Genomic DNA, 21,783 nt, shown 5'->3' with positions numbered 1-21,783 from the left:
ACTGCGTCACCAGGGAAGCCCCAGGATTTTTTTTTTTTTTTTCCCCAGCAAGATTCCTGGGATGTTGTTCTCCAGCAGGACCACAGGGATTCTGGGCCTGCGCTGTCCAGTATGGTGGCCACTGGCTACATGTGGCTATTTAAAAGTGATTAAAATTAAATAAAATTAGCAAGCCATTTCCTCAGTCATAGTAGCCACATTTCAAATGCTCAGTAGCCACGTGTGGCTACGTGTGGCTAGTGGCTACCATATTGGATGATGCAGTATAGAGCATTCCCATCTTCACACAGAAACTTCTATAGGAAGTTCCGGATCAAACTTTTGTAAATCAGGAAACTGAGGCCCAGAGAGGCGACATGACCTGGCAAAGCATGTATGGCAGATCTGGGCCTAGAACAAAGGTACCCCGTTCCCAGGCCTGACTCATTGCCCTACCCCCTGCTGCCTCCTTCCTCTATGCCCCTCGTGGGTCCAGCACAGGGCCAGGCGGCTGCGTTGGTTGGTCCCAGGGGGTGTTTGTGACTGAGCAGAGCTCCAGATGCTGCACATTCCTGGTAGGGTAAGACCTGCCCTGCGGCGATCAGGGAATCAGCCTCTCAGAAGAGCCTCAGATATCCTTTCCGGAGCTGCCCTCTTCCTGCCCGGCCCGGGGGGCTGGTTGGTTCAGGAGCGCTCTCGGATCGTCTTGGGTGAAGCTGAAAGGCTGCGTGGATTCCCTGTTGGAGAGGTACTTCTGCTCAAGGAGGGTTCGGAGACAGGCAGGAAATTGCACCTCTTGCATCTTCTAAGGTCTCCAGGTCCAGCACGAGGGGCATCTGGGAACAGGGTTTCTGCCAGTCCACCCTTGGGGCCGCATTTGGCGGGAACCGGATCTATCTGCCCTCACCTGCAGCCCTGTGGCGGGTGTGATGTTAAGGGCAGGGAGACCGGCGTCCGGGGGTGGAGGTACGAGGGGCTGAGAGGCCAGGGGAGGGGGCGCCCGGGAGCGCCCAGACCTCGCCGGCTGCTGGAAGGCGGAGGGGATGGGGGTTGGGGGAGAAGAGGGGAGCCTGGCAGCCAATGAGAGGGAGGATCTCGTTTCAAAAGGGTTAACCCACAGCCAATGGGAGCCTGGGGGAGCGGATCCTGCTCCCTCCATTCAAGAATCCCAAGTATTCAAGATGGACGGCAAGGGAGTGTGGAAGGAGAAAGGGGGCGAGGGGGGAAGAGCGAGATCGGCAGAGGCCAGGGCGCGGCGGCCGCTTGGTTCCCGGACCTACCTTGGTCCCGGCCGGCGGGCGGAGGGGCGGCCGCCGGGGATCCGAGCCCGGCCCGGGAGAGGAGCCGGCGGGGCGCGAGAGGGCGTGAGAGAGGGGGTGCGAGGCCAGGGAGGGAAGCCAAGAGGGAGGGAAGGGCAGAGAAAGAGCCCGGGAAGAAGGAGGTGGCAGGCAGAGGAACGTAAGGAAGCGCACTGTGTAGGTATCTGAGCGCCCTGAGGGGTAACGCCACCGATTTTCGGTTTTATTCTCTCGGTGAGGGGAGGGGGCTGGTCTGGGCTCTTCCCTTCGTCTTCCTTCCCCCTCTTCGTCCTCCTCCCCTCGTGGGCATCTCTTCCATTTGTTCCTTTCGCAGCGCTCGTAACTGGCGAGCAGCAGGCACGTCGTGCTGGGGCGGCTTCGCGGTCCTTTTCCCGCGGGGCGGTGGTGCGCAGGGGAGGGCGGCTGCTGCCGGGCTGAGGCCGGGCCGTCTGGGGCCGGGCGTGCCGGGGACTTGGCGGGTGTGTGCAGAGGGAAGCGCCGTGGCTGAAGGGCTGCAGCCGGGCGGGGAGTTGTGCATCTTGAGAAGTTGTGGATGAGCCAAGGGGCTGTGTGTGCGTGTGAGGCCCGCTCTTGGGCTGAGAGTTGTGGGGTTTTGAGGGGTGTGTTCTGTGGAGCAGCTGTGGCTTCGCACTCCGGGGCTTGCTGTTTGGGTGAGTGTGTAGTGAGGGCTGAGTTGTGCAGCGAGTGTGGCTGGGAGTTTGCGTGTGCGCGCGTGTGTGGTCCAGCCTCTAGGTGTGTGTGTGTCCTCGGGGGGGGCACCGTTGGGCGTAGAGGGCGAGCGCGCCCCCTCCCCCCACCTCCCCCTGCCCCTTTCAGCCCATTCACGGAACGGGGCTTTCAGGACCCTCCCGGGCCCCTCCCCCTCCAGTCGCCATGGCTGCGGGGAGGGGGGGAGGAGACAGTCGGGGCCAGCCCCTGCCCCTGGCGCTCCAGCTAACCCTCCACCTGCCCTTTCTCTCCCTTCCGCAGGCTGGGCCCCATCCCCCGCTGCTCCGGGGAGCAGGGCCCGGAAGATGGTGGCCAATGAGGAGGGGGAGTGGAGAGAACTTGAGCCGGGGCCTCCCCTCCCCCATTTCCTCCTCGGTCTCCACACCCGCCTCTGGAAGGAGCTGGGGGATGGCTCCTGGGCCCACGCTGGGGGACGGGCCCTGCTGGCTGCTGAATCGCAGGGCCCGCTCTGCAGTGAGTTGGGTGTGAGAGCCGAAGGGACCTTGGCCCCAGCCCCGTCTCCCTTCTCTCCCCCGGGAGAGATCTGGGAACTCCTTGGTGAGGAATCTTCCCCTCACCTCCAGGAACTTGCTGGGCAGTCCTGCCTTTGCTCCTCTGCCCCCTGTTGGCATGATCCAGTTCCCTGCTGGGACTGCTTTGCTCAACCCAAGAGCAGAGGCCTGGCGACTGGCCCTAGTGGGGCCTGGGTCCCCGTTAGAACGTTTTGCAGATTACAGGAACAAACTCTGCCTAGGAAGGCGGGAGAGAGGCTCTCCTGCTTCCTGAGGGGGTGGGAGGGGGCCGGAGGGGAAGCCCAGAGGAAGAGCTCCCAACTGGGAGTCTGTCCGCCATTCCTCCGGCTGCCGGCTGTGGAAGGCGGAGGTTATCTCCTGGAGGCCTTCCCTGTTCGGTGCACCGGGGAGTTACCCCACAGCCCCTGACCCTCTGGGCTGCACACAGTTCACCAGGTCAGAACTGGAGTTGAGCTTCCGGGGCCACAGCTCTAGCCAGGAATGTGCCACCCTAGAGCTCTGCCTGGCTCTGAACCTTTGGCTGGTGTCAGGATTGTTTATCCAGGGTTTAAGCCCGTTAGACCAGGCAGGATGGGGAAGTTCTGGGTGAGCTGAAAGCTCCCTAACTGGAGTCCCTGGATAAACAAGAAACAACTCAGATTCTGATCCCACTGCCAATGAAAGCCTATGTCTAATGGTGAGGGAATCAACCGCACCGTTTCGTTTAATGCTGAACCCATAAAGTGGATTTAATGACCTCCAGGAGGAGATGCAGAGGTGGGACTTTACCTGCAGCTTCTACCTCCAGAAGCACCTCCCCTCCTGTGCAGCCTGGGGACCCTGCACCTTTTCTCCACCATCCCTCTGGTCCTGAAGGTTCATCTGAGGCTGTCCCCTTAAGGCCTAGAACTTCCCTTTATCTAAACTAAAAAGGAGAGCGAGCTTTGGCATAGGGAGGAAGAGAGGGTTCTCTGGTCCTGGTCAGCCAGCTCCTCTCTGGAGGGAAGCTGCCGGAGATACAAATCCAGATGAACACAGCTTCATGTCACCTCCAGATTTGGGGGGTTTCTACCGCTCATTTCCTGTGAAGATTGAGTGCCAAGCTGCCTCCTTGGACCCTGTGCCCCCAGCCCCAAAACCTCAGGGAAAAGGTGGTCTCAATGCTAGGAAGGGCGTGAGGAAGAAGGCCAGAGGAATGGGGGGAAAATAGAGGACCTACGCTGAGAACGGAAGAGAAGGGAGGAAAGCTGTACTGAAGATGAGAAAGGGCAGAGGGAGGCCAGGAGAGCTGAGTGGCCCGGGGACTGGGAGAAGGGGCGAGGAGGCAGGGCCGGCATGCCTCTGCTGCGGGCCGGAGCTCTTTTCACATTGTGCTACTGTCTGCGCCTATCACTAGCAGTGCAATGTTAAAAGGGCATTGGCCGCGTAGTGCTACCCAGCGCCAGCTGCCTCCTCAGCGTTGAGACTTCCTCACCCAGAATCCTCCCTACGAGTAGTCCTACGAATAGCTCACATTTATGGAAGCGCTTCCACGTGCAGTCCACGTGCTAGACACTAAGTACATTATGGTGGACCTCTAATGACTTTGGCAAGTAACACCCCCATTTTACAGATGAAAAAACTGAGAGTCGGAAAGGTTTCAGCAGAGCTGCCAAAGTTTTACAGCTCTTAAATTGCAGAGCCTAGATCTAATCCTGTCCTAAGCCTGACAGCTCACCAGTCTCTTTGGAGAGGCTTGAGTAGATTCTCAACTGAGATTGCCGGAGCTGAGGGGTAGAGGGTTTTGATGCCACCTGCTGGTTGTATGCGAGTATCTTCCAAAGTTCAAGCCGTTAAGGATATAAGTAGTGGCTTGTTGGCTTAGAAGGAGGAGTTCCCAGACTCAGTTTGGGATCGGAGTGTGGGTGGATAAGATTGGGAGAAGCACTGTTAGGACCAGAATAGACCTCCATGAGAAAAAGGGGATGCCCAGGAAAGGAAAAAGGGCTAACCTGAAAGGACTGCTCCCTGGGGACAGGAACTCGTGTGCCCCTGGCATTCCACACCTGCAGCTCCTTCCCTGGCTCTTGGGCAGGAAAAGGAGACCTCATCTCCACCTGCAGTTCCCAGCATGACCCTTCTTAGTCACAGGGTATTTGACTGTGGTGCTTCTCCAGGGCACACCTGTCTGGGCATCCAAGATTTGGACAGCACTGCCCACGGCCTGATCTTGAAGATTAAATAGCATCCCTTGAACCCAACTCGCAGAATGATTCTTCCGGGAGAGACTGCAAAGAACTTGAGGGCAATGACTGCCAGTCACTTCCCTGTTTCCCACAGTGTCTAGTTGGCTTAATAATTAAATTGAGAGAGAGGCAGATTTGGGGAGCTTTAAGAAGGTGGCTAGTTTGTGTCTGACATTCAAAGTCAGAGATTTTCAAGGACAAGCCTTCCTGAACTTTGGTGCAGGAAGTGGAACTGAGAGGGACAGCGTTTGTGGGTCGCTTGCTGGAACCTGAGAGAAGGCTTTAGGCATCACCAGGCATGTGGGAACTGAATGATGGGACAGACCCCCATCAGGCATCTCAGATGGGGGTGCTGGACATCATTCCTTCATGGCTTATTTGCCTTCATCTAGCACCTGTGTCTTCCAGGTCTCTTCCTCCCTTCTGCCCAGACAGCCTCTCCATCCTGACGTTGACAACAGTATTTGAGACGGTACAGTTAGCTTCATGTTCCTTTTTTTTCATTCTTAACATTTCTATTTGAGCCTCTTCTCTGGGCACAAAACAGCCATTTGGTGATGTGACTCCACTTATTAAGAAACAAGAAAAGTTCAGTGTTTCCTCAATGCCCTTGAGATGAAATTCCTAAGTGCATTATGGCCTCTGCCTGTCTTTCCTGTGCTATCTCATCACCCACTTGCATCTGGGCTCCAGCTTTGGAAACTTTCATTTCTTCTAAACTTGAGCCACTTAACACACAGTTCTCTCGGCCTGAAATATCCCCCTCCCCTCAATCTTCCTCCCTGCCCACGTAACTTCTTTTTTTTTTTTTTTACTATAAATTTATTTATTTATCTTTGGCTGCGTTGGGTCTTCCTGCCTGCGCGCAGGCTGTCTCTAGTCGCGGCGAGCAGGGGCTATTCTTCGCTGCAGTGCGCGGGCTTCTCTTGTGGAGCACGGGCTCTAGGTGCACGGGCTTCAGTGTGTGGCACACGGGCTCAGTAGTTGTGGTGCACGGGCTTAGTTGCTCCGCGGCATGTGGGATCTTCCTGCACCAGGGCTTGAACCCGTGTACCCTGCATTGGCAGGCGGATTCTTAACCACTGCGCCACCAGGGAAGCCCCGCCCACCCAACTTCTCATCCTTCAAGTGCCGTCATAGTCATCACTCTGCAAAGCCTTCCTTGACTCCTTAAGTCTAGGCTAAGCCCCTCCTACAAGCTCCCGAGCTTACTCCCCCATCCCCGCTCAGAGCCCTTGTCACCCACTGGAATTGCCTGGTTCTCCTTTGTCCTCGCGCTAGACCGAAAGCTCCATGAAGTCAGGCCGTGGCTGCCTTGTTCTCCACTGCATCCCCAGTGCTGAACAAGGCCTGGCAAGTAAGAGGTGCGCTTACAAATAGTTGCAGTATCAATAAATGAATCTGTAAATAACAAGCTAGCTCACAAAAACAATGATTTTCATGATGCGTCCAATCCTCCCTGCAGATGTCGGTGACCTCACGAAAATAAGATCACATCACTGCCAAAAACTGCACTTGCGTCACGTGGTTGCGTTGATGCTGCAGTTTTGAGCTATTTTGTTCCACTTTGTATCAGCTGCTAAGGCAGCACCTTGGCTGATCGATTTTCCTTTTAGCTTTAAGTGTGGCCATGAGCCGACCAAAACATTCCAGAGCCAGGCTGAAAGGCAATGGGACCCAAGAAAACCCTTGTTCTGGAATAAACCTCTTCCAGGTGCCCGAACCAGGCAAAAGCAGATTCACTGTCAAGGGCTCCAAAAGACAGGAGCTGTTTTGGATACTCCAGCTGGAATACCACTCACAAAAGCCATCTCTTATAAGCAAAACCTCACCTGAATCTCCATCCCCTGGTGTCTTGCCATTGACGAAGCAACTGCTGCCCCCTAGTGGTGTGAAGGGACAGGCCTGGGATGGGGGTGTTATGTGACTGGTACGGCATTTGCACGAGGAAGAAAAGTCAGAGGACCGAGTGCCTCACAGTTGCTTTCCCCTTTTTATTAAAAATAGACTCAAACACTTTATGTATCATACAAAAGTTGCGTTCGCTGGTGGCAGCCACGAGGAAGCCTGGCCCCGTAGCACTGATTTCCCGCCTTCCCCCCAAGGGACTGGGTGCCAGGGAGCAGTGGCTGGGCCTCGGAGAACGCCCACAACGCCTGCTTGCTCTGGAATCTGCCAGCTGGGGGTGAGGCTGTTCCAGGGCAACTCTCCCTACCCCACGCAAGGGTCAGATACTTGAAAGTGCCTCTTTAGTGCCAAGATAAACAAGTGGAGTGAAATGGAAACCCCTGCGATTCTTTTATTACCCAGGGCCTGGGATTTGGGATTTCCACCCCCAACGAATCCTTGCTTCTACAAACAGGGGTGGGAAACTTCACCCTTAGAGACTCCGGGATCTCCCGGTGTCTGAGGCCAAAATTTCACTCCATCTCGAGCCTTTTCCCACCTGCTATTCTGTGGCCTAGATCTACCAGTCCCATGACTCAAAGTTGGTCCTCTGTTCATTCACAGAGGTGGAGCAAACACCGATTCCTCCCGTGGTCCTCTCTGCCTGAGTCTACGCCCCGCCATCCCCTCAATTTTCAGGACCTTGGGGCTAGAAGGCCCCACAGCCAGCCCTTTCCCCCAGTCTGTCTCCCTGGCTGCTGCCCACTCCTGAGCCTTCAACACCCCTGGGGTACCCCAGGGCCCCGTTCCAAAGGGGCCTGGGAGTGGCGAGGTGGAGGCGGGGGAGGGGGTGGTGGGAGCCGGGTTCCCCCCAGGGGTGGGGCAGTACTCATGCTGGTATGGACGCTTCGCAGGGCCAGGGGACGGGGGTGGGGAGGGTGGGGCATGCGGAGGAAGGGCACAGCCTGCCGGAGCCCCTCAGTCCCAGCCGTTGTCCTTCACCATGTGTGACATTTCAATGATGTACTTCCCTTCTTTGTACTTCTGGCTCGTCTCAAAAGCTTGTTCCTGATGGAGGGGAAGCCGTGAACGCAGGACAGAGCAGTTCCCTCCCAGGCACTCCTGCTGCCACCTGTGTTACCCCTGATCCCCAACCCCGCTAGCCCCCACCCAGTCCAACCCACTACTAGCTCCCTCTCCCCTCTGGATCATGCAAAGACCTAACATGTGGGCACTGGGGCTTGGAAGGCCACGGAGACTCCACTTCAGAGGGTGGCCCTGTCCCCCCGGTACTTACATATTTCCAGCCGAGGGTGGTTTTGCAGCTCTCGCAGAAGATATCAGCTACCGAGTGGAGCCCCGTGAGCAGGAGACGCTGCTCAGCTGGCCCGCAGCCCACGTTGACCCTGTCTCAGGAAACAGGTAGGACCCAGGACCCGGTGGGGTCGCTCTGTCAGCCTAGACCCCGAACAGCCCAAAGGACCTTCCATCTGGAGAGCTTCACCCTCCAAATGGAAGCCCCTGCCCTCAGCAATCCACCCTTTCCTGGCTAGTGCCTGGGCCTTTTTCTTCCGGTGCTGGGATTCCCCGCAGAAGAACTGTAGACTGAGTTCCTGAACCACTTCGCAAGAGGAGAGGCCAAGGCAGCAGGTGCAAAGCCGCCTTCAGATGGCTCACCCTGTTTCTCCCAGAGGAAAATTATTCACAACACAAGCACACATGCACAAGGAGAGAGGGAGACTCACACGGAGTTAAACAGGTAGGCTCGGCCGTGGCTCCCTTGGAAGGACTGTGGAGACATAGGACAGACAGTGACTACTGGGTAGCCCTTGACCCCAGGGTTACCCTTGCCCTGAGTCACCCCGGGACGCGGAGGAGGGAGGCTGGACTTCGTTGCCTCACCCCTAGGTGGTGTTTGGACTACCCTGGGGGGAGAGCGGAGGGGAGTGGCAGGCCCCCACTTGGCGTACCTTGGAAATAAGCTCATCGTGTTTGGCCAGGTGTGCACGGCAGTGGACGCAGCTGTAGGTGCGGTGGCAGCGGGGCAGGTAGCTGCGGAAAGTCTTGGTGGGGAGGCAGGCAGGGGCCGGGCCAGGGTCGCAGCTGGGCATGACGGGCTGGAGGACGATGCCCTGGCGGGCAGGAGGGGCTGGTGCCGTGCAGCTCCCACACAGACGGTCGCAGGTGAAGCAGCGGAGCAGGTTGGCTAGAGCCGTGTTTCAGGGCAGGAGAGATGTGGGGGGGCTGCCCGGCCAGGGCCCCCCCAGACGTGAACCAGATAGAAATGGAAGTCACCTGGGAAGAGGGGAAGGTGCATCAGGAGAGCCGAGACCACGTGAGGAGCCCCTCCTGCGGGGATGGAGAAGATGGGGCTCCGCTCACCTCCACCCCTACTTCCCCCCACATCGCCAGCAACCCTCCTCAGCGTCCGGTCGCACTGGGTCTCCCTGTCCCCTGGATGACAGGCTGCTCTGGCAAGCCTGGCAGCGGATCCAGGCCTCTAGCCCAGGAGGTGGTGTCTCTCCCTCCTGGGGCGGGAGCAGCCTCCACCATTTTCCACCGAGAGCAGCCCGCCGGCACCAGCGCTGCCATGGGAGCAACGTCATTTGCAAGCGTTCTTTCCTTGGTTTTCAGTTCTTTTTTGAGGATCTGCGTCCCACATGCACTGGTAGGCTCTGTGTCTCTGGAGCTCAGAGCCTTTAAAAAGTTGGGGGTGCCTGGCAGTTCTTCTTTCTCATGGCCTCCGTTTGCAATATAATTGGTCCATCACACATTTTGTGTGGGAGGGAGGGGCGTGATGAGAAAGGGAAGGAGAGCAGGCAGGCAGGTACACACACTCTGCTCCAGCCCTCTTCTGGGGCTGGAGTCCTGCATTCTGGGAACTAGAACTTGATGGATGTCTCATCGGGTACCAAAGACCTCAGACGTGGCTGCTGCCCGGTCTTGCACCTTGGTCCACTCATTCTGGCCCAGAAGCAACACTGGGCTTGTCTTCTCAGCCTCTGAGGCCCTCGGTCTCTCTTTCCTGCCCTCTGTAATGGCTGCCTCAGCCCTCGGTTAAGGACTTGGGCACCCAGCCTAGGAGAGAAACTCTCTTTCCTTCGGGCGCATCTGACAGCTGGAACCAATGGGCAACGGAGACTGTGTCGGGGAGGCCAGCGCTCCTGAGCTGTGTCTGCAGGGTGGAGCAGCGTCTAAGATGGGCAGCGAAAGTGGAGGCCCTTATTTTCAAAACCCGTGCTTTGGGGCCCAAGGCAGAGGATGTTTCTCTTCACCTTCTCCTAAGGGCAGGACAAACAGCAGTGACTCTGTGGGTGACATGAGATAAAATAATTGCTGGGTCCTGATAAAGAATTTTGAGGAAGATGCCCGGACTCCAGACCCAGAATGGCTGAGGGTGCTGGATAACGAGGGAGGTGTCCCCTGTTGGTTCTGATAAGCAAGTGAGCGGCTGTCTTCTCCCTCCTTCATGGGGCCTTCAAGCCCGTGGTGGACGGTTCAGCCCAAGTCTGGTTCCGAGATGCCAGCTGGGTGCTTTGGCAATGCTAGGCCACTAGGCAGAGCAGAGGCAGTGGGACTGAGCAAGCCAGGGCGACGGGCTCTCATCCTGTCCTCTGCGGTGGCCGCCAGCACCCCTGCTGTTCCAGTGCTTCCTGGGGCCGCCAGGCACTCTCTCTACAAAGACCCCCTGGCAGAGACCATCTTCAGATTCAGGTCTTCTCCCCCTGCTGGGGCCCAGGAAGACACCGTGGGCTGTGTTGAGGGTGACACTGGGCTCTGGCTCTAGGAAACGGGCCTTCCTCACCAGCAGAACACTCTTCAGCCTCCACTTCCCAGGTCTGCCTTCAACTTTGCCTGCAGGCTCCCCTCTGACGCGCTCCAACTAACACACCTTCGAGGGGCCTGGGGAGGGGGCCGGGTCCTAGCTCTCAGACTCCTTCCCCAGCCTCCAGCACGCCTCCCTCCCTCTCTCTCCCCTGCTTCCCCATCCAGCCCAGGAGAGGCTGCACAGAAGGCCGGAGAGTCACTCACGGGAGGGGAGGAGGGGTCACTTCTCTCCCCATCTCAGATTACCGAGAGAAGCGAGTAGAGCAAATGACTGGGAAAAAAACAAAGGCAAACGGAGTGCGGTGGAGAGGATGCTCCCCCAAGTGAGATGGGGCTGGACCGTGGGAGGTGGGGGAGAGGGAGGGCTGGGGGAGGGGGATGCCGAGCAACCAGCGCTGACTGCAGAGGCGCCGAGGCGGAGGCTCCAGGAAACAGGTGCGAATCCCGTGCCTCTTAGGGGAACAAAAAGGGAGGGGGACACCTGCTCACAAAGGATTTTCTCATCTGCTCTGAGGCTTCGGCCCCCTCCGGGCTGGCATTCCTTAGTAGGGTAGGGTCCGAATAATTAGCAGCGCAGCCGGCTCCCAGGGCGGGCTTTGGGGGTCTGCACCAGCAGCAAAACAATAAACAGTGATGCCTGATGCTGCAGCCAGAGTTGCCGGGAAATAAGTGCGGGAACCGTCAGAGCTTGGAGAGGGATGAAGGAGCTGAGAGAGGCGCGGAGGCAGCGGGGAGGGGGAAGGGAGGACAAAGGGTGGATGAATAATGCTTTTGCAAAGGGGAGAAAGCAACACGCAGCAGAAGGAGGAAATTTGCAAAGGGAAAAAGATTCATTTGGAGAAGGGCTGCCCCCTCACCTTGAGGTCTGCTCCAGAGATCTCCGTCTATCTCTCTCTCTCTCTCTCTCTCTCTCTCTCTCTCAATCTCTCTGCTCACTCTTCTCTCTTCTCCTTCCGCTCCTTCAATGGGGAAGGGGATGGGGGCGGGGGGAGGGTAGTTAGGGGCTCAAGAGTGGGGCTGCAAAGCTGGCCAGCTGCTAAGGGGCCAGAGGTTGTCTCCCGTCTGTACCTCGGGCTGTGGGTGAATGTAGCTGTATGTTGTGGAACTGCATCATAACACTGTGAGTCATCCATCCCCCACCCCCCTCACCTCCCACGTCAGAGCAGGGCTGGGAGACACAGGAGGAGGGTTGGGAGGAAGGGCGCGCGCAGGCATTGAGGGATGGGGCTGGGGGAGTGATGCAGAGGGATGGGAGCAGAGGGGCGGGACGGGAGGGGCAGGGGCAAGAGGAGAGGCTGGCTGCTCTGGAGGAAGGCGGTGTGGCCAAGGAGACTGCAAGAACCTGGGGGAAGGACAGGGCTGGGCAAGGATGGCGTACAGTACGGATGGCAGGACTGGAGGAAAGGTGGTGGCTAGGCGGGTGACAGTGAGAGACGGGTGCAGAGTCAGGAGCGTGCGCGCACATTCAAGATGATACATCTCCCATTTCAGCTCTGGTACCAGCCTTGACGCAGGGAAAAGAAAGACACAGTAATTGTCACATATGGCATAGAGTGCCCCCAAGCTTGTACCAGGCACTTCCAAGCCTCAAAGCCTCCAGCTGAATACCCCCGAAGGAGTCATAGACCAAATATGACATCTCACATGCAGGAACGTCTTATCACCTACCTCCAAATTACTTGTGCTACACCCACGTTACATAAGATTCTCTACTGGGCTATAAACTTTCTGAGGCAGGTCCTCTGGGAAACTCCTCTCTGCATCCCAGGACTGCGATGCCTAGCACAGAACTCTGCATACAGAAGATGCTCACAAAACAGCCGTTGAGTTGCATCTTCAGATGTTGTCCAAGTGTCTGGCTTTGGTCTCAGAGAGACCTGAGCTGGAATCCCGGCTCTGCCAATACACTTACGAGACACCACTGGGTGAGTTACTGATAAACTTCGTGCCCCTGTTTTGCTCTTCTGCTAAATGAAGCTAATAATGTTTACCCCATGGAGACGTGAAGTAAAGCGAGACAACGTGTAAACACCTAAAAATGCCTGGCACGTGATAGGCACTTAGTAAACCATAGTTACTGTCATTTCAAAACAATGTTCTCAACTTAATACCCCTAAACCCAGAGCAGATTTACTATTAAATTCTGATAGCTCAAGAGACACATGCCAGATTTATGTCTGATGAAGAATTTAACATCTTTCTTGCTATTTTTGTATCGGTTTCCAGTTATATTTCAGTTGACCCAGAATATTTCTCATGGAGTGTTGCCCTGTGCAAGCTGCTAAAGTAGGTGGACACAATATAACCCTCTAAGATAAAAACTCCTATTTCTAGCCAAGGCTAACATTCAGAAAACAAAGTACTTTTCACAAGCAAGGAGGGGGAAAAGTTAAGGTAGGGAAATAAGGTTAATGGGAGGCACTGCTAGCTGGGTCTGAAAAAGTGAAAGGAATTCTGAATATTTAATCAGGGAAGATTCTGGGGTTTAAGGTAAATTCTGAAAACACAGTGTGGGTATCTTGAGTGACGTTACCAGAGGTTTGGAATTGAGAGGTAGAACTGAGTAAAGAAAGAGGGAAATATTCTTGCCTGGGCAACAGATGAGAAGGGAAATGTCAGTGGAGGAGGCATTTGTTGAGGAAAACAGTGGGAAGTGGGAAAAGGAAGGTGAGTAGTTTTTCAGGGCAAGGTTTGAAAGTGTGGAAGCAAAAAAGGATGCCACTTAATTTAAATGAACTCAGGAAGAAAATTATCAAGGATTTAGCTGGAGAGGAGAATAAACAAGACACGTGAGGACAGTATTATTTGGGGGTGGGGTGGAGATGACAGGAGTGCTTGGTGAAAGATTGAAAGTGAGGAAGGAGAGTGTAGGGAAGCACAGATGCTTTCAATGTTCTGCCCTGACTCTGTTTAAGAAGCAAAATGGAGAGCAGTCCAAAGGAGGGGGAGGGGTTTCTTCTCCCTAAAGTCAGCTTGAGATGGCAATACAATACCCAAATTAAGATGACCTTCAGATAACTGGGAGAAATTGCCTCAAGGGAGAGGCAAAGAAACAAATCTGGGAGATAGACTGCATGGAAACAGGAGAGGATGAGCTCCCTAAGGGAGAGAATTTTGCAAATGGAAGACTAGAATTGAATTTTTGAAGAATGGTGAAAGATTAGGGGATACCTGGTAGTTCCCTGGAGAACTAATAGAGGCATGGTGAATGAATTAAATAATTAAAGCAAATCACCAAAGAAAAAGTACTGTGAGAAGTGAGGGACTTCCCTGGTGGTCCAGTGGGTAGGGCCCTGTGCTCCCAGTGCAGGGGGCCCTGGTTTGGTCCATGGCCGGGGAACTAGATCCTGCACGCTTGCCCCAGCTAAGAGCCCGCATGTCACAACGAAGATCCCGCGTGCTGTAACTGAGACCCGGTGCTGCCAAAATAATTAAAAGAAGTGAGACGTGAGGAAGGCACTCTTAGGAAGGGAATGGTAAAATGGGGCCAGCCGGAAAAAGGCAACCCAGAAAATCTTACCAGGCTTTTGTACTCAGATTAACCCTGTGAGCTGAACTGAAAAAAGTACTCATCTCTAAAGCAGAGATGACAATTACAGTGTGTACTTCACAGGATTCTTGTGAGGATTTAATGGATTTATACCTGTAATGCCCATAGAACACTGTGTAGCATCTGGCACTATGCATTTGCTATTATTATAACGGCACTCAAACTCCAAAATCTTGGGTTTGAGTACTAGCTTGGGCAAATCGCTTCACCTACCTTAGTCTCCTACCTCACCTGAAATTGAAGATGATAACGCTGACTTTACTGGTGGCTGTGAAAGAGGATACCTGAAAGGGCTTTGAAAAATGTAAACTACAGATAGATGGCATCGTTACAGCTTCCCCTCCTCAACTTAGAATAACTTAAGAGCTAACATCAGATGCTTTCTATGTTACAGGCATTGGGCTTAGTACTTTACATACATCATCCTATGCAGTCTTCAAAACGACTTGAAGAGGTTGGGTACTGTTATCGCTAGTTCAGTCAAAAAACTGGGTCTCAGAGTGTTTAAGTCTGTGATTTGCCCAAAGAATACAAGATTCCGAAGTCCAAACGCATCAGAAGCTTAAAGACGTGGCCTAACCTGTTGCTTGTGGGGTTAAATGACTGACCTTGTATAACTGTCAGGGATTTAGGGCGGGAAACAGAGTCCCCAACAAAACTCCCCACTCAATAGGAGAGAGGTTGTTGGGTAATGATTGACTTGCAGAGTAACTGGAAGAAATTCTTGGACTTCTATTCGTTTATTTAAAAAAAATTTTTTAAATGCTCTCTAGGGGGCAAACATTGTGTCGGGTTGGGGATGACAGTCCAGGTTACTCTCTGATAAGCTGTTTTCCTCCACTTTCCCTACACCTTGGTTTCCTCGTATCCAAATGCGGTTCTGCTAATTTCCCCGTTTCCAGGCGATCGTGGGACCTAGACTAGCGAGTCCCCTTCCCATCCCGCCGCCCTACCCCTTCCCGGATGGCAGGTGAGCGGGAGTACTGTGGCGAGAGGCCCTGACCGCCGCGTCTCAGCGACCGTTGGTCCCCTCTGCTAGTCCCCGCCCCGCGCGGGGGCGTAACCGCCACTCCTCCTCCTCCGCCCGCCCCCGGGCTTCGCGAACAATGACGGCCGCCGCCCGCCCACCTTTGACGTCACGATCAAAAACAATCCATTAACTACAAGTCCCAGAAAGCCGAGCGGCTGCGCGAGCTCGATCGCTCGCGGCTGTTCTGGCACAACTACATATCACAGGGGGCATCGCGCGGCCGCGGCTTCTCCACTGCGCAAGTGCGGAAACGCCTGAGTTTCCGGCGTGGGTCTAGGCGAGCGAGGCAAGCTGTTAGGCTTAGGTCCTAGTTAGTGAGGGCTTTTTGGGTTACAAGTTTGGGCTCTTGGCTGTACAGGTAAGATAATAAGCTCAGAAACGCAACCGTCGCTTCCTTGGAGCCTGGGCAGATTTCGGTGCCTGGGGAGGCTGGGACAGATACTGGACCTAGAGCTGCGATCCGGGATCGGAGATGATTCTTCGCTGTTCCTCGGCGTTTTCTAGTTTATGTAGTGATTTTTTCCCCCACTCCAGCAATCGCTGTTAATCCCCAGAGCAACACTTTGTGTGAGGAAGTGTAAGTTCCTCCAGTTGACAGCTGAGGAAAAGGTACAGAGAAGTTAAGTGATTTATTTGTCTAAAGACACTACCAGTGGTTGCTGAGCTGTTTTCTTATTGCTGTTTTGAGTCCGAAGCCGGTATTCTCTGCTTTGCATCCGGATTGCTGGTTCCCTTTCTTGTTGACTGAGCGGGTTAGGGATTGGGCATCTATTGCCTTTTTAAGTCTGGAGTATCCCAGTAGGGCGATGAAGGTGATGTAATCAAGTCTTTCAATCTGTAGATACCGTTTTGTTACTCCGAGTCATGTATTCACTGGGTGTTTTTATAGAGGTGCCTTTGGGTTGTCAAGCTGTATTCTAGGTACTAGAGTTACAGCAGCAAACAAAAATACCCCCCCCTTACGTCCTAGTGAGGATAGACAGACAATAAACAAATATATAGTGAGACAGATGGTGATCGGAGGTAAGAAGAAGTATGAAGCAAGGTAAGGAGAAACGTCCACTGGAGGATTTTGAAGTGAGTCCTGACTTCTGTTTTGATCTGATATTTGTGTTCTAGGCACAGCAGCCACGCAAAAAAGATGGGAGAGGAGGCCAATGATGACAAGAAGCCAACCACTAAATTTGAACTAGAGCGAGAAACAGAACTTCGCTTTGAGGTGGAGGCATCTCAGTCAGTTCAGTTGGAGCTGCTCGCTGGCATGGCAGAAATCTTTGGCACAGAGCTGACCCGAAACAAGAAATTCACCTTTGATGCTGGTGCCAAGGTGGCTGTTTTCACTTGGCATGGCTGTTCTCTACAGCTCAGTGGCCGCACCGAGGTGGCTTATGTCTCCAAGGACACCCCTATGTTGCTTTATCTCAACACTCATACAGCCTTGGAGCAGATGCGGAGGCAGGCGGAGAAGGAAGAAGAGCGAGGGCCCCGGGTGATGGTAGTGGGCCCCACTGATGTGGGCAAGTCCACAGTGTGCCGTCTGCTGCTCAACTACGCAGTGCGTTTGGGCCGCCGGCCCACTTATGTGGAGTTGGATGTGGGCCAGGGCTCTGTGTCCATCCCTGGTACCATGGGGGCCCTCTACATTGAGCGGCCAGCAGATGTTGAAGAGGGATTCTCTATCCAGGCCCCTCTGGTGTATCATTTTGGCTCCACCACTCCTGGCACCAATATCAAGCTTTATAATAAGGTCAGAGCCAGGGCCAAGGTGGGGTGGAGGGAAGGGCTGCTGTCAGGGTTGGAAGCTGTGCAGAAGTTTGCCAGTTAAAATTCTTTGCTCCCTCTCAGCTGGTATTATTGCCACATGATTTTGGAAAAGACGGTTTCAAAAATAAGTCAACCTCAGATTGGTACACGTTTCTATGGACCTGTTCTTAAGTGATTTATTAAATTTCTACTTAGGACATGAAACACAAGAGACAGAAGCAGCAACATAAAATAAAAATTAAATCCACGTTATGGGGTCACAACCACAGCCATTAAGAATGTCCATTTTTTTATATCTAATTCCACTTATTCTAAAGAAGGCTAAAAGAGCTGTGGGTTGGTTTGTTTCTGTGGGGTTTTTTTTTTCCCTCACCTCGATCCTTTCTTCTGCAGATTACATCTCGTTTAGCAGATGTCTTCAACCAAAGGTGTGAAGTCAACCGAAGGGCCTCTGTGAGTGGCTGTGTCATTAACACCTGTGGCTGGGTCAAGGGCTCTGGTTACCAGGCACTGGTGCATGCAGCCTCCGCCTTTGAGGTGGACGTAGTTGTGGTTCTGGATCAAGAACGACTGTACAATGAACTGAAACGGGACCTACCTCACTTTGTACGCACCGTGCTGCTCCCTAAATCCGGGGGCGTGGTTGAGCGCTCCAAGGACTTCCGGCGGGAATGTAGGGATGAGCGTATCCGTGAGTATTTCTATGGATTCCGGGGCTGTTTCTATCCCCACGCCTTCAATGTCAAATTTTCAGATGTGAAAATCTACAAAGTTGGGGCACCCACCATCCCAGACTCCTGTCTGCCTCTGGGCATGTCTCAGGAGGACAATCAGCTCAAGCTAGTGCCCGTCAGCCCTGGCCGAGACATGGTGCACCACCTCCTGAGTGTCAGCTCTGCTGAGGGCACAGAGGAGAACCTTTCAGAGACCAGTGTGGCCGGCTTCATCGTGGTGACCAGTGTGGACCTAGAGCATCAGGTGTTTACTGTTCTCTCTCCAGCCCCCCGCCCACTGCCTAAGAACTTCCTTCTCATCATGGATATCCGGTTCATGGATCTTAAGTAGAGACGAGCAGGAAGCTTTGCTGCCTGGGGCATAGAGATCTTCTGGCCATCACCTAAGGCAGATGGGCTGAGGTATGAGAATCTCCCGAGGCCAGGCTGACTGGTAAATGGTGGACTACTCGAAAGCGTATATTCTACCTCTCAAAACAGGTGGTGGTAACCTAACTCTTCAGATCTTGAACCAGAAGGAAAACCATGAGAATATAATTGGTTTCTTAGATCACCTGAGTTGCCACTTTGAATGATCTGAGTTCCAGAAAAGACCCATTTTTTTCACTGTGCTACTATGTGGACTAATTTACTACTGCTTTATATTCTGTATATAGTACTTGTTAGCTTGTTTGTCCAGGATGAGAGAGTGAATTCGAAGGACTCCTTCCAATAAAGTTCATACTTGGGGAAAAAAAAAAAAGATTTTAATAAACATTTTTGCCATATCACAGAAGTTGGTGTAATTTTTAAAATTTTTGTTTTTCCCCTAAGCATTATAGAAACATTATTGGAATGATTTATTGCTGAATGCCTAGAGAAGAAGAAAGCCAAGAACACCTGTGAGCTAAGCAGGTGAATTTTTATGAGTCCCCTTTCCTTGGCACTTAGGTAAATAGATGCTAAATCTGTTGTTTAATTGGAACCAGACCATAAGTCAAAATGTAAATTGAGCTTTCAGGTGGTAAGCTGGGAGAGCCCATTCTCTTTGATCTCTTGTAAATAATTGTCATTCCTGGTTTGGACTTGCATTATTGAATAAGTATCATGATGCCTTTCATCCATTCATTCTTTTTTTTTTAAATAAATTTATTTATTTTATTTATTTTTGGCCGTGTTGGGTCTTCGTTGCTGCACACGGGCTTTCTCTAGTTGTGGCGAGCGGGGGCTACTCTTCATTGCGGTGCGCGGGCTTCTCATTGCAGTGGCTTCTCGTTGCGGAGCACGGGCTCTAGGTGCTCAGGCTTCAGTATTTGCAGCATGCTGGCTCAGTAGTCGTGGCACACGGGCTCTAGAACGCAGGCTCAGTAGTTGTGGCACACGGGCTTAGTTGCTCCGCAGCATGAGGGATCTTCCTGGACCAGGGCTCGAACCCGTGTCCCCTGCATTGGCAGGCGGATTCTTAACCACTGCGCCACCATGGAAGTCCCCATTCATTCTTTCCACACATTTTTATCATGCACCTATTATGTGACAGGGACCATTCTAGATGGGGGAACAAGATAGATGAAGTCTTGCAGAGCTTACACTAAACATAAAAAGGTAAGTGCTATGCAGAGACTTAAGATTGGGTGATAGGAGAGAGTGGCTGGGAGGCTTTTTAGATTGGATGGTCAGGAAAGGCCTCTTCTGAGCACACATTTTGAGTTAGGACCTGAATGGCTGTGTGAAATTGGGGCAAAATCTTCCTGGTGGAGGAAACAGTGCAAAACCCTAAGAAAGGGAAAAAAAAACTTAATGTGTTGGATGAAGGGAAAGGCCAGTGTGGTTGGAGTGTAGTGAATCTGGGGGAGAGTGGTAAAAGTTGAGGCTGGGGTTGGGGGAGGGAGGCAGCAAAGACCAGATAATGTAGGGCTTTTGTAATCCAAGAGCAGTGGGAAATGATGGGAGAGGGGTAATGTCTTAGTCCCTTCGGGCTGCTGTGAAAAAATACCACAGACTGGGTAGCTTATAAACGTCAGAAATTTTTCACATTTTTGGAGGCTGGAATGGCCAAAATCAAGGCACCAAGCATGGTCACGTTCTGCTAAGGGCTGTCTTCCAAGTTGCAGATTGCCTGTCTCAACTGTGTCCTCACATAGTGAAAGGGGCAGGAAGCTCTCTGGAGCCTCTTTTATAAAGGCACTAATCCCATTCATGAAGGCTCTACATTCATGACGTAAGCATCTTTCAAAGATTCCATCCCCTAATACCATCATCTTTGGAGATTTCAGCATAAGAATTGGGGGGGGCACAAAAATTCAGGCCATAGCAGGTGGTTGGACAGACGAATGACATGATTTATCAATAATTTACATTGAAGAGATCGCTGCTGTGTGGAAAATGGGTTATAGAGGCAAGAGAAGAAGCAAGGACACAAGTTAGGAGACCTGTGGTAGCTTCAATGTGAGAATGGATTAGAAGAGAGCAGCAGAGGTAGAGTTGGTGAGTAGATTGCCTTGGGATATTTTGGAGGTAAAATTGATAGGACTTGCTGATGGGAGAGGTGAGGAAAAGCTAGTGGAATCAAAGATGATTCCTACATTTTTTTACTTGAGCAACTAGATCCGATTTGAGATCAGGGAAACTCTGGGAGAGGGGAAAAGGAAACCGCAGGAGTTCTACTTCGGCAGCGTTAAGTTTGAGCTATTAGTCATCTGTAGGGGATGCCACATAGACAGCTGGAAACATGAGTCTGGAGGGTTGGGGAGAGTTAGGGTTGAAGGTTCGTAGGAGCTTTTGGCCTACAGAGGGCATTTAAAGCAATGGCATTGGATGAAGTCACTTACGGACTGTGTAAGTGGAAATCAGGAGGAGGCAGAATAATGGGCTTTCAGGGCATTCCAAACATAAAAGGTAAATTATAATGGGAGCTAGCAAAGGAGACTTGACTATTGATCTGGAAGCATGGATGTCGGTGTTGACCTTGAAGGGTGTTGTCTTGGAATGGTGGGGATGAAATCCTGTTGAAATATATTGAGATAGATAAACAGAAGTGGAGGTGACAACTATAGAGAACTCTCAAGAAGCTTTGCTTAGAAAGGAAGTGGGGGTGGGGTTATGGAGTCAAGGGAGAGTTTGTTGTTAGGTTTTTAGATAGGATGCCTCTCAGCATATCAACAGATTCTAGAGGGAGAGAATTTAATGATGGGTATGGGTGTGTTCTTTACATGGGTGTGTTTTTCATTTTTCAAATAAAATGTCAGAAAATTCAGAAGAAAATGAAGGGTGTGGGATCCAGAGCACAAGAGGGGAAACTGTGCCTTAACACAAGCAAAGACATTTCAGAAGGACAGGAGGGAAGGCAGCAGTATTTAAACATAAAAAGGTGTTTGGTGGTTTTGGTTCTGAAAGGGCATTCTTTGCACCTAAATCCAAGCCTAGCATTTTGTTCCTGTCTTCCTGTAAATACCAGAGAGTTGAACTAAAAAAAAAAAAAAAAAAAAAAAAAAAGGCCCTGTAGTTTGCCATCTATAGACATGAGGAAATGCAAGTGGAGAGGATTTGAAGAAGTACAGATAAACTACACTAGAAAAAAAAAAAACAAACTATAAGGTATTACTTGACATATATAGCAAAGTAATTTATTTGAAGTTCGGTGGTCTGGATATCTCATTGTTTTAGTCTAGATCAGTGGTCCCCAACCTTTTTGGCACCAGGGACCGGTTTCGTGGAAGACAATTTTGCCACAGAACGGAGGGAGGGGGTGGGATGGTGTTAGGCGGTGATGCTAGCGATGGGGAGCGGGGAGCGGCAGATGAAGCTTTGCTCGCTTGCCTGCCGCTCTCACCTCCTGCTGTGCGGCCCGGTTCCTAGCTAACAGGGGGTTGGGGACCCCTGGTCTAGTTTTTACTGTGCAGTACTTTTCAGAAGTGGCTGTCAGTTTAAACCTTATGTTCTATTAAACACCCTTTCCAGGAAATATCTTGCACGATCCTAAGGAAAACTGGATAAGAAAATGGAATCTCTCTCTAAACCTTGGGATAGTGATTATGCCACCATTAGTGCTCACCTATCTAAGAGCTTGGCATACAGTAATCCAGTGTCCTAGGGGAGTTTAGTATATGTGGTTGGTTGGCAGAATGTAGGATACTCATTCCTATTTAGCACTGTCTAGCCAAGAGACTAAACAATTTACAGGTTCTTAGACTGTTGAAAGTGGGAAGAGAAAGATCCCTAATCCGTGAAGTTGGGTAAATGAAGTCTTAAAATCCAAGAAAAATATACAA

General features: G+C 52.3%; 2 protein-coding genes across 4 annotated transcripts; one reads left to right on the top strand and one right to left on the bottom strand.

The window, feature by feature from the left end:
- Positions 1-6,717: 6,717 nt before the first annotated feature.
- On the bottom strand, positions 6,718-11,940 carry YPEL4 (yippee like 4). 2 transcript variants are annotated; one of them, XM_004264127.3, is made up of 5 exons: positions 11,316-11,940; positions 8,601-8,925; positions 8,376-8,419; positions 7,928-8,036; positions 6,718-7,698 (listed from the first exon to the last, which is right to left on the bottom strand). In XM_004264127.3, the coding sequence occupies exons 2-5, from the start codon at positions 8,739-8,741 to the stop codon at positions 7,609-7,611; spliced, it is 384 nt and encodes a 127-aa protein (XP_004264175.1). In that variant the 5' UTR covers positions 8,742-8,925; positions 11,316-11,940; the 3' UTR covers positions 6,718-7,608. The 2 variants fall into 2 exon arrangements, with proteins under 2 accessions (XP_004264175.1, XP_033268997.1); XM_033413106.2 differs by lacking the exon at positions 11,316-11,940 and adding an exon at positions 9,013-11,246.
- A 3,325-nt stretch (positions 11,941-15,265) lies between these two features.
- On the top strand, positions 15,266-18,654 carry CLP1 (cleavage factor polyribonucleotide kinase subunit 1). 2 transcript variants are annotated; one of them, XM_004264128.3, is made up of 3 exons: positions 15,266-15,396; positions 16,158-16,785; positions 17,196-18,654. In XM_004264128.3, the coding sequence occupies exons 2-3, from the start codon at positions 16,180-16,182 to the stop codon at positions 17,865-17,867; spliced, it is 1,278 nt and encodes a 425-aa protein (XP_004264176.1). In that variant the 5' UTR covers positions 15,266-15,396; positions 16,158-16,179; the 3' UTR covers positions 17,868-18,654. The 2 variants fall into 2 exon arrangements, with proteins under 2 accessions (XP_004264176.1, XP_033269007.1); XM_033413116.2 differs by having other exon boundaries at positions 15,288-16,083.
- Positions 18,655-21,783: the final 3,129 nt, after the last annotated feature.

Source organism: Orcinus orca, chromosome 8 (genome assembly GCF_937001465.1).
Source record: "Orcinus orca chromosome 8, mOrcOrc1.1, whole genome shotgun sequence".
Classification (NCBI taxonomy): domain Eukaryota; kingdom Metazoa; phylum Chordata; class Mammalia; order Artiodactyla; family Delphinidae; genus Orcinus; species Orcinus orca.
Note: the sequence above shows the minus strand (reverse complement) of the source record. Positions and strands in the feature narration are given on the sequence as shown.